Consider the following 15,613-nt stretch of genomic DNA (forward strand, 5'->3'; position numbering starts at 1 on the left):
GGATAACCTTTGTGAAACAAAAGTTAAGAAGGCCTAAATATGAAATTCTCCAAACATCAAAAAAGGGCATTTCACTGTGGGTGGAAAAGACTCAGCAGCTAAGGGAGTTAATTCAGACAACTTCTCCAGCAGCCAGTCATGTAGCCTCAGTTTTACGCTCGATTGCCTACTGCATTTACATTGAAACAAATATAAGGGCTCATGTAAGACCTATACAGGAATATCTGGTTGATCAGTGACCTCAGTGGAAGGACAGATGGGAAGACAAACTCGTACTATCTCTTCCTGAAAGAAAGTATTTTCCATGGTGGTACGAGAGGTTCAGTCCATTGAAAGGAGACCCTTTTCACAAGGACTTTCCAGCTCAGTGTTTACAGATTCTTCTTTGAGAACATAGGGACCACATCTGCAAAATGTAATGGCCCAGGTTGGTGTCAGATAAGGAATGCCTGTACCATATTGGTATCCTGGAATTGAGAGCATTCAATCTAGCCCTCAAGATGTTCCTACCATTTCTGACAATGGACAGATAACCTGCTTGACCGCAGTGCAATCAATAAGCTAGGAAGTACCAGGTCCAGCATTCTCTCCTTGAGCCCACATAATCTGGCTTCTTTCAAGTACTCTATCACTTAAGGTGATACATGATCCTCGTCTGCAGAACTTGCAAGCAGACATTTTTGGCAGATTCATTGTAGAAACCCACAAGTGGGTGCCAACAAAGGACATGCTCTTCGACATCTTTACAGAAATTACACCTCTTTGCAACATCCCAAAATGCAAAATGCCAAGACTTGGGCTTAAAAGAGTGGAAACATGGGGCCAAACAGTTGGGTTTGCGATTATCAATTATCACGTTTTTGCGATTCGCTATTTTGTAATCGCAAACAGCAATGAACAAATGTGTGTTTTAAACATTTTGCAATTACCAGTGGTTCGCTATTAGACATACGTCATGAATTTTAATGAGGTAGGTCTCAGTTTGTGACCTGTTGGGAATCGCAAAAATCACAGGGATGATGGCCTGCTGGGGTCAGCAGACCACAATGTCTGTGATTGCTTTTAAATAAAACCATCTTTTTTTAATGCAACCTATTTTCTTTAAAGACAACTGGAATGCTTTTCAAAAAGAAAAATGTTACGTTTTCTTTTCATTTTTTAAGAGTAAAATGGTTTACAGACATTCACACAGGTAGTGAACTACGTAGCAATGTTTTGCAACCATATTTCAGTCACAAAATATGATTCTCCAGTACTGGATCTTTCATAGATTCACATGCTTGAATCATTCGCCGTGTTCGAAGTGGGAGTCTCACGGTACATAGAAAGCAGTAATTAATCAATACATTGAAGTTAATGCCAAACACATTCACTTTAATAGCTTGTCAGTTTTATTAGAAAGTACCCAAATCCAGCCAATCAGGTGACAGCACCCTTTAGAGCCTTCACCCCAGAGGATTCAGTCTCTAAGATCTTCTACCCCACGTCGGGTGATAGGAGTCTCCCTGAGCTCTGATCAGTTTAGAGTCTTTCTGACAGAAGTTCTTATGAAAACCATTGTTTTTATTCTTGGACCAGCAGACTGTAACTTGTAACATCATGTCTACAGCCAAGAAAGGATTATTCCGCCCATGCAGCACCTGTGGAAAACTAATGCTTCACTCTGAGGATCCTCACAAGAACTGCATCTATTGCCTTCACCCAGACCTACCAGGTGAAAGACTGTAAGATTTGTCGTACTTTTTCTCATAAAACTCCAAGAAATAGGGAGGCTAGACTACTGCCTTGACTGCAAAAGCTTAAGGCCAAGAAATATCCTCTATCTGGTGTGGACAGCAACACTTCTGTGAAGACAGTGGCCTCAAAAAAGAGAAAGAGATGTGTGGAGAGTTTGTCTCCAAAATCAAGTAAGGCAGCCAAGTAAACCCATTTATTAGGGGCAAAAACATAGGAACGTCCAACCACCTCTAAAAAAACATATTACCTCAGAAAAAGGTAATTCTGAACCTTCCACATGGCTGTACAGGTTAAAAAAAAAAAAGCACCAGATCTCTTTCACTGTTGATGACAGCAAGAAGTTAATTCTCAGTGAGCGCTTCGTCAACAACAGTCTGGTAACACAGCAACTGCAACGTTTACTACACAAGTTTCGACCTTGATAATATCTTTGTCCTCATCGACGACAATAACGTCTATCAAGATAGAAGCTAAACCTCCCTTACCGTCTCCGACGCTCCAGATAAAGAAACCATCAAGGAAAGCCTCTAAGTCAGACCCGTGGACGAGGAAGTTCTGTTCCTCGACACCAGAACTGCTGATGTCAGCGAAGAAGTCAATGATGCCAGAAATGTCTAAACCTCCAACGTCCACACCATTGACAACAGCACCGTGGGCATTGTCACCATCGACAGCAGCACTGTTGACAATGTCACCGTCGACGGCAGCACTGTCAACACCACCACCACAGTCTACGGAAACACCATCTACAGCAGCCCCGTCGATGGCAGCAAGATCATTGTCTTCAACACACCAACTTTCTTTTCTGCCCTTAATGCTCATTCCATTAAGACTGAAATCATCGCCGGAGACCCTATTATTGCCTCACACCTCACCCAGTAAGGTATCACTTGCCCCCTCCAGATAATCTCCTCTATGATAATGATGAGGAGTAAGAATGCGAAGAAGAATATTTAGATGACAGCGCTTTTGGGGTAGCTCGTGTAACCCTTCAGACTTAGGCATTAAATGACAAGAATAGGATGAAGAAGACCAATAGTATGCTCATGATCGGTTTGTACTCTAACAACATATTACTTATTAACAACAACAACAGCAGGAACCTGCTGTAGAAGGCTGGCTCCGTTTATGGTGTGGCACCCTATGCTGAGACCAGGCAACCCTAAGTGCAGGAAGTTGGCTCTGTATACACTATTTCTAAGTAAGAAATAGTGTGCACATAGTCCAAGGGTTCCCCTTGGAGGTATGATAGTAGCAAAAGTAGATAATTCTAATGCTCTATTTTGTGGTAGTGTGGTCGAGCAGTAGGCTTATCAGAGGGTAGTGTTAAACATTTGTTGTACACACGCAGGCAATAAATGAGGAACACACACTCAACGACTTACTCCAGGCCAATAGGTTTTTATATTGAAAAATATATTTTCTTAGTATTTTTTAAGAACCACAGGTTCAAGATTTACAGTTAATACTTTAAATGTAAGGTACTTCACTTAGATACTTTAGGAACTTTGAATAAAAGCAGTATCACATACAGTCTTTGTAAAAATGGCAATAAGCTATTTTCAAAGTGGACACAGTGCAAAAATCAACAGTTCCTGGGGGAGGTAAGTAAAGGTTACATGTGGAGGTAAGTAAAACACTTACAAGTCTCATTCCTGGGGCATAGGCAGGCCACCGTTGAAGGTTCAAGGCAACCCCAAAGTTACCACACCAGCAACTCGGGCCGGTCAGGTGCAGAGGTCAAAGAGGTGCCCAAAACACATAGGCTTCTATGGAGAACAGGGGTGCTCCGGTTCCAGTCTGCCAGCAGGTAAGTACCTGTGTCCTCTGGGGGCAGACCAGGGGGTTTTGTAGAGCACTGGGGGGGACACAAGTAGGCACACAAAACACACCCTCAGCAGCACAGGGGCGGCCGGGTGCAGTGTGCAAAGTAGGTGTCGGGTTTCAGGTAGGAAACAATGGAGGGACCCGGGGGGGGGTTACTCTAGCGGTGCAGGCAGGCAGGCACAGGGGGGGCTTCTCGGGACAGCCATCACCTGGGCTAGGCAGAGGGTCACCTGGGGGTCACTCCTGCGTTGAAGTTCGGTTCCTTCAGGTCCTGGGGGCTGCGGGTGCAGTGTTGGTTCCAGGCATCGGGTCCCTTGATACAGGCAGTCGCGGTCAGGGGTAGCCTCTGGATTCTCTCTGCAGTCGTCGTTGTGGGGGCCCAGGGGGGTCGTCTCTGGTTACTCACAGGCTTGCAGTCGCCGGGGAGTCCTCCCTGAGGTGTTGATTTTCTGCAGGTCGAGCCAGGGGCGTCGGGTGCAGAGTGTAGAGTCTCACGCTTCTGGCGGGAAACGTGAAGTCCTTGGAAGTTGCTTCTTTGTTGCAAAGAAGTAGCTGGTTTTGAACAGGGCCACTGTTCACGGGGGTTTCTTGGTCCTTTAGTCCAGGACAGTCCTCTGAGGCTTCAGAGGTCGCTGGTCCCTGTCGGATGCGTTGCTGGAGCAGGTTTTCGAAGTTGGAGACAGGCCGTTAGGGCTGGGGCCAAATCAGTTGTCGTCTTCCTCCTTCTCTGCAGGCTTGTAGGTCAGCAGTCCTTCTTGTTTCTTCAGGTTGCAGGAATCTGATTTCCTGGGATCTGGGAAGCCCCTAAATACTGAATTTAGGGGTGTGTTTAGGTCTGGGAGAGCAGTAGCCAATGGCTACTGTCCTTGAGGGTGGCTACACCCTCTTTGTGCCTCCTCCCTGTGGGGAGTGGGGCACATCCCTAATCCTATTGGAGGAATCCTCCAAACTCGAGATGGAGGATTTCTCAAGGTAGGGGTCACCTCAGCTCAGGACACCTTAGGGGCTGTCCTGACTGGTGGGTGGCTCCTCCTTGTTTTTTTCATTATCTCCTCCAGCCTTGCCACCAAAAGTGGGGGCAGTGGCCGGAGGGGCGGGCATGTCCACTAGCTGGGATGCCCTGGGGTGCTGTAACAAAAGGGGTGAGGCTCCCCGCCAGGTGTTACAGTTCCTGCAGGGGGAGGTGAGAAGCACCTCCACCCAGTACAGGCTTTGTTCCTGGTCACAGAGTGACAAGGGCACTCTCCCCATGTGTCCAGCAACATGTCTGGTGTGTGGCAGGCTGGCAGAAACTGGTCAGCCTACACTAGAAGTCGGGTGTGTATTCAGTGGGCATCTCTAAGATGCCCTCTGGGTGTATTTTACAATAAATTGCACACTGGCATCAGTGTGCATTTAGTGTGCTGAGATGTTTGATACCAAACTTCCCAGTTTTCAGTGTAGCCATTTTGGAACTGTGGAGTTCGTGTTTGACAAACTCCCAGACCATATATTCTTAAGGCTACCTTGCACTTACAATGTCTAAGGTTTTGCTTAGACACTGTAGGGGCATAGTGCTCATGCACATATGCCCTTCCCTGTGGTATAGTGCACCCTGCCTTAGGGCTGTAAGGCCTGCTATAGGGTGACTTACCTATGCCACAGGCAATGTGAGATTGGCATGGCTCTCTGAGGGGAGTGCCATGTCGACTTAGTCATTTTCTACCCACCAGCACACACAAGCTGCGAGGCAGTGTGCATGTGCTGAGGGAGGGGTCCCCAGGGTGGCATAAGACATGCTACAGCCCTTAGAGACCTTCCCTGGCATCAGGGCCCTTGGTACCAGGGGTACCAATTACAAGGGACTTACCTGAGTGCCAGGGGTGTGCCAATTGTGGAGACAAAGGTACAGTTTAGGGAAAGAACACTGGTGCTTGGGCCTGGTTAGCAGGGTCCCAGCACACTTTCAAATCATAACTTGCCATCAGCAAAGGCAAAATGTTAGGGGGTAACCATGCCAAGGAGGCATTTCCTTACACTAACCAAGATCACATGGTTATTGGTTCTCATTGGAACCGACAGCACTACAAGCAGGCACTACCTCAACAATCAAGGTGGAACATGTTCACAAGTGCTATCTCTTCAGGCACAAGAGATATGGAACTGGGCCCTTCAACACAACCTAACTCTCAGGGCAGAACATGTAGCAGGAGTGTCCAGTACCCTTGCAGACTCTCTAGGCATGACCAGCACAACCTGCCACGAGTGGGAACTCGGCCAGCGAACTCTCAATCATCTTTTCCATCGCTTGGCCAAGACGAGCTTAGACCTTTTTGCGATGAGAGAGAACAGCAAATGCCAGTACTTTGCAAGTTGGCAACCGCAGAAAGGATCGTGGGGGAATGCATTTTTGATCAGATGGCCAGGAATGTATGCTTCCACTTTCCCCCCGATTCCATTGATCCCAAGAGTTCTACAGGAGATGAAGAGAGAGTCTTGGCTTGGTGACTGCTGCTCCTAGCTTCCAAGTGCCCACACCAGTTTTGGTTTACGGAGCAGCCTCACATTCCTTTGGAATAAATACTGACTCTATTACTAATAAACCAAGGCCGTCATCCCAACCCAACATCTCTTCTTTTGTTGGCCTAGCTCCTGAGTTCCATGAATTTGCTAGCCTGGATATTCCTTCTAATTGTCACAAGGTACTCGCTAATGCTAGAGCGCATACCACGAACAAGACATATAAACTTAAATGGAAGAGATTTTATCCCTGGTGTATGGATTCCAAGGCCCACCCTTTCTCATATTCACCAGAGCAGATACTTCTATAACTTCTTCATCTAGCAAAATCTGGTCTTTCTCACTCATCCATTAAAATACATCTGGCAGCCATTTCCAGATTTCATCGTACCAGTAACTCTCTATCATTATGGTACTCGAGAATAATATAGCAATTCCTTAAGGGACTATTCAGATTGTTCTTCCAGTGACACTCCCTCTTCCTCCTTGGCATCTCAAAATTGTACTACCGCAACTGACGAAACACCAATTTGAGCCAGTTCACAAGGAGGAGTTGAAATACATTTATAGGAATTGGAAGACGGCGCTTCTACTAGCGCTTACTCCAACAAAGTGAGTCAGTGACATCCAGGCATTCACAATCAAACAACCTTTTCTCCAATTCAAGGCTGTCAGTGTCATCCTCAGGACTAATCCTAAATGTATTCCTAAGGTCCCATCAGACTTTCACTTAAATGAACCAGTCATATTGAGAATGTTTTTCCTAACTCCTCATACTCCAGCTGAAAGGTCATTACATTCATTAGATATCAAACTATGTCTCAAATTCTACATACACAGGACTAACAACGTCCGCAAAGCAGACTAGTTGTTTGTGGCCTATGGGGACTTCAGAAAGGGATTTCCTGTTTCTAATCAGACTACAGCAAGGTGGATTGCTTCCACCATACAATTTTGTCATCAACAAGCGGGAAAAATGTTGACGAACTGAGTTAAAGCCCACTCCACCAGACCTGTGTCCACCTCCACTGCTCTTTTTGCAGATGTGCCCCTTCAACAGATATGTAGAGCAGCAACTTGGTCTAGCAGGCACACTTTTGCTCAGCACTACTTCCTTGATGCTGCAGAAAAAACAGGGGCAGCAGAAGGACAAGGAGTTCTACGGAATCTGTTTCGATAAGGTGAGCCACTATTCTTCCCACCTTCCACTATTTTGTTTGCATGCTATTTTTTTAATATAATTATGATGTTTACTTCTAACTATTCTGATTCAAGCATGGGAATCTATGAAAGATCCAATACTGCAAGAGAAAATAAGTTACTTACCTGTAACTATAGTTCTCCTGTATTGGTATCTTTCAAAGATTCACATGCAACCCACTCTCCTCCCCAAAGAGGCTCTTCTTATGTCTTCTAGCTATTTATCTCACTTGTGCTAGAAAATATGAGAGACTGGACCCTCTGTGGTGAAGGTTTTAAAGGGTGCTGTCGCCTGATTGGCTGGACTTTGGGTCAATTCTAATAACACTGGTAAGCTATTAAAGTGAATGTCTTTTACGTTAACTTCAATGTACATTTTTTGAATTACTGCTTTCCATGTACCATGGGACTCCCACTTTGATGATGGGGAATGGTTCAAGCATGTGAATCTATAAACGATACCAATACTGGAGAACTATAGTTACTGGTAAGTAACTTATTTTCTTACATACCACCGTGATTCAGTATTTGGAGGAGAGACCCTAAACACGCCCCTTCCTAATATAGAATTGCAAACGCAAGCTGTGATTTAGTAATAGGTTACCAGGTCACAAATAGGGCTATGTACATTTCAAAAAGCCTTTTCGCGTTTGCAAGCGGAACAATTCAGTGAATCTGCCCATTTGCAAACACAAAAACACTTTGCTCTGTGGCCCAAGGTTCTCTGGGTAATGCTCTTTTAATATTCTTGTCAGGGACACTTGTTTGTTGCAGTAATGTCTTACCTGACAAGGGACAACCTAGATCAGCAGAGTACCAGAAGAGTTAGTGGATAGAAGAGCAGCACTGCCAGATAGCTCCTAGGTACATTCAGTTTTAATTGGTTGTGTTATTGTGTAGTATTATTTCCTTGTATGCATTAAAGTACTTTCCCTATTGAAAGGTAATCAGTGGATCATTCATTTTTTTAGACTGTTCAATGAATTTTGAACTCTGACCTTGTGCATCCTCACCATAACTCCCTTAGAAGCCTGAGACTGCTTACTATCGCTGCTGCGGAGAGTCTGATGCTGAAAGGGTTGTACTGGCTCAGTTTTCAAAGACATAGGAGCACGGACCTCAGGACAGCAGAGTCAGACAACCTCAATCCCCGTGCCTTACAGGTTCTGCTAAGCCTGTGGCCCCTGAACCTGAGCTTACAACTATTGCGTGGATATAGAAACGCATATACTTTGGGGCAAACAGTATTTAAACATTTTTCACTCTTCAAGCCCTACTTCACAAGGGATAATATTCCTACATAATCAAAGCATTACATGTAAATCTATAAGAGGTTCACGCTGCTAAAGAAATTGGTTACTTACCTGTAATAGTAGTTTGCAGCTTGATGCTCCTCCAAAGTCATGTGAGACTCTCCTCCCTGTGAGATGAGTTAGGGCAAACAACTTGTAAATAGTGGTCACAATTCTCAAAGTAAAAACTTTGAAAAACAAGATAGTATTTCAGGCAAATCCATAAGAATCGGGAATAATGCAAAGCCTTTGAATCTAGAAAAGATCCAAGCTGTAAAACTATTGTTTCAGGTAAGTAACAGTAAGTATAAAGTTTAAACAATATAACTGTATTCAAATCTTTATTTTCTGCTTTAATTAGTGTTTCTACAAAACATAAATTCATTTAATTTCTTGAATGCGATTCCTTTGCCAAGGAAGCTCCTGTAGGCCATAGTAAATTGTATGTTAAAAATGCATGTTCATTACTAGTTTGTAACATTTACTGAAACCGTCACAATTTTAAACAATATATTCAGTAAATGTTCCCCAGGTGGAAAGGGCTATGCAGGGGAAAATACCTACTCCCCGATTGAGATTCGCTGGGATTTCAGTCATAAAACATACAGATTAACTCCATTCTAAAGATAATTTATGAATTATGAAAAGCTTTAGACACATTAAAATTAATAAAACAATCCTGTGTTTTCTCTGGCTATAAATATTATCAACACACAGAAGAGTGATGTACAAAATGAAAGTGCATCCTCATAAGATGTTTAGGCTCTCCTCATGTTGAAAATAATGCACTCATATTCCACTTCGTCATTTTTTTATCGAATTACAAAATCACCAAATTTGAGTAGCTTCATGTGAGAAAGGGCTTTCTGTCGTGAAGGAGGGGTGGTGTAAACTACTGAAATCAATAATAGAGGGCTAGTTTTTACTACCTCTGAATTAGTATGTTTAGTGAATTCCTTAGTTTATTTCCTTTCTCTCTCACTTTGTTTAGAGTGACTTCAGTTCTGTGCCAGTGAGTCATTCAGGTCTTTCTTTAGAAGAACTTCGGATTGTGGAAGGACAGGGCCAGAGTTCAGAAATGGGCTCTCCTCCTGAAGAGATCAACAGGCTTGCTGAAATGGGTAAGCATATCCATCCTAATATCGATGGGGCAATAATACCATTTTGGATATTGTTTTCAGAGTTTAGGTAAGAAAATGTTAACTAATCAGCCAATTACCCTTTAACACATTAAATCCACAGGTCCTATTGCATTGGAACATAGGTTAGCCGGTCATTGCATGGTACAACTTCCAGGATTTAGTGCCTGACATGTCAAAGTGTTCCTGTTTTGAAGTATCTTTATGTTTTCTTCATGTATCTTGTAAATTTGATGGTTTTGTTTGTATTTTTTAATCTGGATATATAGATCTTAAGTCTGGTAACCTGCGAGATGGGAAAATGATGATGGAAGGCTTCTCAGAGGATGCTGGTGACCTCCTGAAGCTAGGCAGCATATTTACTTTCCGTGTCACAGTGCTGCAGGCCAGTGGGATCCAGCCAGAGTATGCCGACATATTCTGCCAGTTCAAGTGAGTTAACGCTGGATTGCAAACTTTGGGGATCTGAATCAACTTTCATGGCATGGGACAGTAGTAGATATATTAGATTTTAGATTATAGGGCAGGAAATATAGCACAGTCAAGATTAGTGGTTTAAATTTTGGGAGGTGGTTGTTTTCAGTTTGACTTTCTCTTTTTTCTGCCCCTTGGCAAGTAGCTACAGCTTCATAGGTTCTATGCCAACTCCTTCGTCACTACCAGTAGACTTTAAGGTAGGATAGTTTAGGACAATAGGATGCAATTTTCGTTGCTTAACTTCTCTTTGTGTCAGTGAAGTCCCCATTAAGCCGACCAATTTGAGAAAGATGCAGATCTCTGAATCCGTATTTTGAGTAAAGTGTTAATTACTTTTAAGCTTCTGAATAACTAATAAACTGCTTACTAGACTCAAACTTTAAATCCCCAAGAGTGAGTGACAGGTGGTGTTGGAAATGCCCTAAAGTGATGAATGCATCACTGGAATTGACTCCTTCCAGAGTGTCACTGACACCATCTGCTGTTTGTTAATGTTTTCATACCAAAAGTAGATTACACCTGCTAACTTTTGTAACAAAAAACGATCTTGATTTGCAAATATATATTTTTTTTTCTTTGTTTGGAATCGTTAATCAATATTCTCTTTAAACCTTTGAGCTTTAAGCACAACAGTAAGTTACGGAGTGATATGTCTAGTTATTATTGCCTCGCAAACCCTCTTTAAGTGTTTTGTGTTAGACTTAGGACCCCGTTTGCTAAGTTTCCACGTTGATGTGCCCACTCCTCATAGACCCACGACATTGACACCTTTTTAACCTTTGCAGACTAACTCCTTTCATGGTTTAAAGAATGTTTAGTAACATTAGCTATGTATAGGCTGTTTTAAAGACTGCAAACTAGGTGTTTTTTTTTAATTTATTTTTATTATATGTGTTTATAATGGATAATTATAACCTCAGGTTCCTTGCGTTGTAAATACCTCCAGGCGCCTGGCTGGATCCAGAGAATTGTTTGAGCAGTTCCCCTGTGCCTTGATATGTGCTGACGTGCAGCTTTGTGTCGTGTCCATCCTGCCCTGGCAGTGATATTAGGACCCTAAAACGACCATCACCTTCACGAGCTGACAACAGTTATTTCTTTACATGCCATCTGGCACGGATCTAGAGCTTGCTTCCTCCGATTCTGTCATACCTATAAAAATTTTTCTTCAAATTTCACCAGTGTGCAAGGGACAAGTTGTATAAAAAAAAATTAGAAGGGTTTAATCCTGTAAAATTGTCACGAACAGAAGTAAGTGGCAGAGCTGCACAAGGTCTTTCTGATGTCTAGGCTTCTCATATGATTCAACGTCATGCTACAAATGCACAGAGATGAATCCCAAGGCCATCAGGTATGCAAACCCAGCTCATACTTTGCAGAAAATCAACTAAAAGCCAGGAAGACCTATTTCCTCTTGAAGTTGAGAGCATGGACACGTTATCGATCTCAAGGCCAATCCTGTGACCATTTATTCATCTTCGAGATCCAAGTCATCTAGTAAATCAAAGAGTAAGATGAACAAAATATCCCAAAACTGCTACCATTCATCCTGTCACTCCTGTCACACAGAATTGCATGGCACCCCTTTACTTGATATCTCTTGAGATACTAGCCTGCATTCACTAACTCAAGGACCAGCTACTGAACACTCTCTCTTTTAAAAATGGTAATAAGGAGAGCAGCAGCGGTCCTTGATCTGACAATTCCAAACACTGAATTCAAAACTAAGGCTCTCACTGAGGTCTTACATCCAGGACAGACGCCATGCCATTCAGTGAGGCCCTTAGCATACCGCTAAGCCAAAACCAAGATCTTGCCCACCAGTAAACCGTCATATAACGAAGAGACATAAACCTGCTCCAGGAGACTGCCTTAATCCTTCCACACTCTATGCCAGAAAGCCTGGTAGTTCAGGCATTTATCAGCAGCTTAAACCCAATGCTTTTCTGACCCCTCCACTGGACAGAGTCAAAACATATGGAAGCTTTAGCCAAATGCATGTTCTTTTCTGCTAGACTTGCTGTACGCTTGTTGAAAACCAGTTGCCTCCTTGGCAATTACTTATATGCATTATAGGATATGGTGGTGGCGATCTTGCCAGCAGTCACATTAGAACTCTGATCCAACGTCTAACATGTCATCCAGGATACTGTGAAGTTTGTCATTAGCTCGGACCTGGACTCTGACTGCTTGGGTTGGGCAGTTGGAACCAGTGTGGTGCATCAGCGCCATGCTTGGATTCGCTTAACTGTGTTTTCAAGAGATGTGCAACAATTGCTAATGGATATACCTTTCAGTAACACGTTTCCTCAGAGAAAAGTACGATTCTGAATAAACAAACGTCTAAATGTCTTAGAACTTTTCAAGGAGAGAAAGGCAGCAGTGCCCTCCCTTGGGCTAGCAGTTCTCCAGTTAGTTTTTTCCCTTTCGAGGCTTTGAAAAAGGTTTTCAGTAGAGGCAGCCTCAAACCTTGCCTCAGTACTAACAGACCCCAAAGCCTTATGAGGCAGCGGCAGGGGATTCAGCCGCCAGCATGCAGCCCCCCGGGAGCATCTGAATCAGATAGTTACATACCAGTGTTCTTTCAGGACATCTCTTCTCCCGGGGAGAGATCTCACCACACACTTGATGTTAGGAGAGTTCTAAAGGTCAATCTCCATAAGACTAAAGATATAATGAAATCCAAACAGTTATTTGCAAATATTTGTCCTGTGCTCCTGGGTTGGAATGCTATCAAACATTATCTGGCAAGCCGGACGTCCCTCTCAACCAGAGGTAAAGTGCCTATAGCATTACAAAGCTCTATAAAGTGGCCACCAGGAGGTCCCTTCACATCTTTATGAGACACTGTTTTGACTTGGATACTACCATTATAGGCCAGGCCTCATTGAGAATTCTCTTCCACTGCTTTTGATAAAGAAGGGTTTGTTATTTTGTTCAGTGCTTATTGTTGTCCCTTTTGGACAAGAAAATAGTTTCTTACCTGTAATCCCAGCTGTCTTTCAGGAAAATCTTCATTAAAATCATAAGCAACCCACCTTCCTCACCAGTGGAAGGGATAAAGGTTAATGTCTATATTAGTATCCTTTACCTCTATTGTAAAAAAGGAATGAGGTAACTCCCATGTGCAGGGCATGGTGAAATTCTGGAGGACTTGGAGCTTTAAAGCCACACTATCAGTTTTGGCCTAACATGGCTGCAACTTATATGGCTTCATTGTCCTTTTTTATTTCCTTTCACTTCTTTTAAAAAAGGTTGTGAAAGGTTTCTGTCTTTTCTAGTGACATAGGGCCAGATGTAGCAAAGTGTTTGCGCCTCACAAACAGCGAAAAATGCCGTTTGCGAGGTGCAAAAGCCTCTTTGCTATGCAGAAATGCATTTTGCGAGTCGGATCTGACTCGCAAAATGCATTTCCGACTCGCAAATAGGAAGGGGTGTTCCCTTCCTATTTGCGACTCGCAATGCAATTCAATTTCATTTGCGACCGCAAAAGCGGTCGCAAATGAAATCGCAGTTACCATCCACTTGAAGTGGATGGTAACCCAGTCGCAAACGGGAAGGGGTTCCAAATGGACCCCCTCCCCTTTGTGAATGGAATTGTTTGTTTTTTTTCAGAGCAGGCAGTGGTCCAATGGACCACTACCTGCCCTGAAAAAAAACGAAACGAACGTTTTTTTTTTTTTTTTCCAAGTGCAGCTCGTTTTCCTTTAAGGAAAAAGTGCTTTATTAAAAAGCAGTCACGGACATGGTGGTCTGCTGACTCCAGCAGGCCACCATCCCCGTAAGTGCCCATACTCGCAAGGGGTCGCAAACTGCGACCCACCTCATTAATATTAATGAGGTGGGTCTTTGCGACCCCATTGCGAGTTGCAGAAGGTGTCTGAGACACCTTTCTGCATAGCAAATTGCGACTTGCAATTTGAGAGTCGCATGGACTCGCAAAAGGCTACCTACATCTGGCCTATAATTTGTAATATGTGTCCAGTCTCTTTTAAAGTAAATTAGTGTAATTGGCCAATATACCTGGTTTTATATGCTGCTGGATTATTTTGCAATATGAATACAAAGATATGGCCTTCTTAAAGAAAAGCAAAATTACATATACAGATTCATTTACTCGAAAGAAGTGCTTTGGCATTCTGACCTGATTTATGAAAACGGCTGACTGAATGATTTGGTTGTAGGTTTTGATCATTGGTCTTTGAATTTTAATGTTTCTTTTCCTGGTAGGCTTAGTGAATCCGTTTGGTATCTAAAACAGCTCCAGGATGTTCTGTTCGGAGTAACGGTGCGCTTTATAAATACCTCATTTCATTCCATTCAGTGCTATGATTTCCTTGAAGTAGAAGTAGGATTACAGGTAAGAAACATTTCTTATTTACCATCAGTAGTGTTTTCTCTGATAGGAGAATTTCTTATTGCTTTCTATTGTTTCTTTTGTGTGGCTATTGTTTAGTCACGTTTCACATTTTACTTTTTTGGCTCCATCATATTTTGTCATTATTCTCTGATATGGGGCAGACAAAGTGACACAACGGATGGGACCAGTGCTCATTTAGCTTCCTAGTATTGAGGGACATTTTTTTTTAGTTCTACAGACTCACGACTGAGTGTATTCACTTCGACCTGCCGCTTGTGAGCAGAAATTATATAAATAAAATCCAGTCTATCATCTAGGAATGGTTCACGTAAGAAATCAAACTGAATCTAGCCATCATTGGTGGGGCGTGGCTTGGCTCCAGCAAAGATGGCTGCATACTGAGACCGCTCCGAGCCACAAAAGATTCTAACCCCTGCCATCTGTTACTAAATGTGCACGCATCTGTTATGGAAGTGTGTGCTTGGGCACACCCAGGCATCAGATGAGCCCAGGGGTGATTTTGAAGGTAGCACCCGACCTGGGACTTGGATGTTGAGCGATCAGGGGCTGGGCATCCATGATACGCAGTGGGCCATGTGCCCCTGCGCCGGCCTGTGACTTAAGGTGTCCCAGGGATCTTACGGCAGCATGTTGGCTGCCTGAAGACAGATGCACCGCCCCAGTTGCTTTGGGGTCTCCGCCTCTGATTGCTTGCATCCCTGCCTCCACCTCACTACCACGGCAGCAGCCTATGACCTTAAAACCAATTATTGGGCAGACCCTCGGTGCCGCCAGCTGGCTGTGCTGGCTGGGGCCTGCTAAGATTGGCCACACTGTTCCAGAGGTGAGGAGCTGGGTGTGGTTGGGCCCAGGCAGCAGGTTACTGCTTTGTTGCTGCCAGGGCTGGGTCTCCACTGAAGAAGACATGACGTGATGCCGAGGGTGGTGGGCCAGCCACTGAACCACTAAGTCGTGGTGCGGGGTGCACAGTTGGAAGCCCAGGGGCTGCCGAGACCCCAGGGCATTGGGGTTCCAGGGGATCCCTATGGGCTGCAGCAGTTATTCTGCCACCCATAGGGAGC

At 43.7% G+C, this 15,613-nt stretch overlaps 1 protein-coding gene across 14 annotated transcripts in view; it reads left to right on the forward strand.

Annotated features, from left to right (window-relative positions):
* KIF1B (kinesin family member 1B) overlaps positions 1-15,613 on the forward strand; it is a 1,289,105-nt gene that overhangs the window by 780,748 nt on the left and 492,744 nt on the right. For all 14 annotated transcript variants that reach the window (XM_069241187.1, XM_069241189.1, XM_069241193.1 and 11 more), the window contains 2 exons: positions 9,547-9,676; positions 9,964-10,126. In XM_069241187.1, the coding sequence (XP_069097288.1) occupies positions 9,547-9,676; positions 9,964-10,126 (293 nt within the window). The remainder of the gene's footprint in view (positions 1-9,546; positions 9,677-9,963; positions 10,127-15,613) is intronic.

Source organism: Pleurodeles waltl, chromosome 6 (assembly GCF_031143425.1).
Source record: "Pleurodeles waltl isolate 20211129_DDA chromosome 6, aPleWal1.hap1.20221129, whole genome shotgun sequence".
Taxonomy (NCBI): domain Eukaryota; kingdom Metazoa; phylum Chordata; class Amphibia; order Caudata; family Salamandridae; genus Pleurodeles; species Pleurodeles waltl.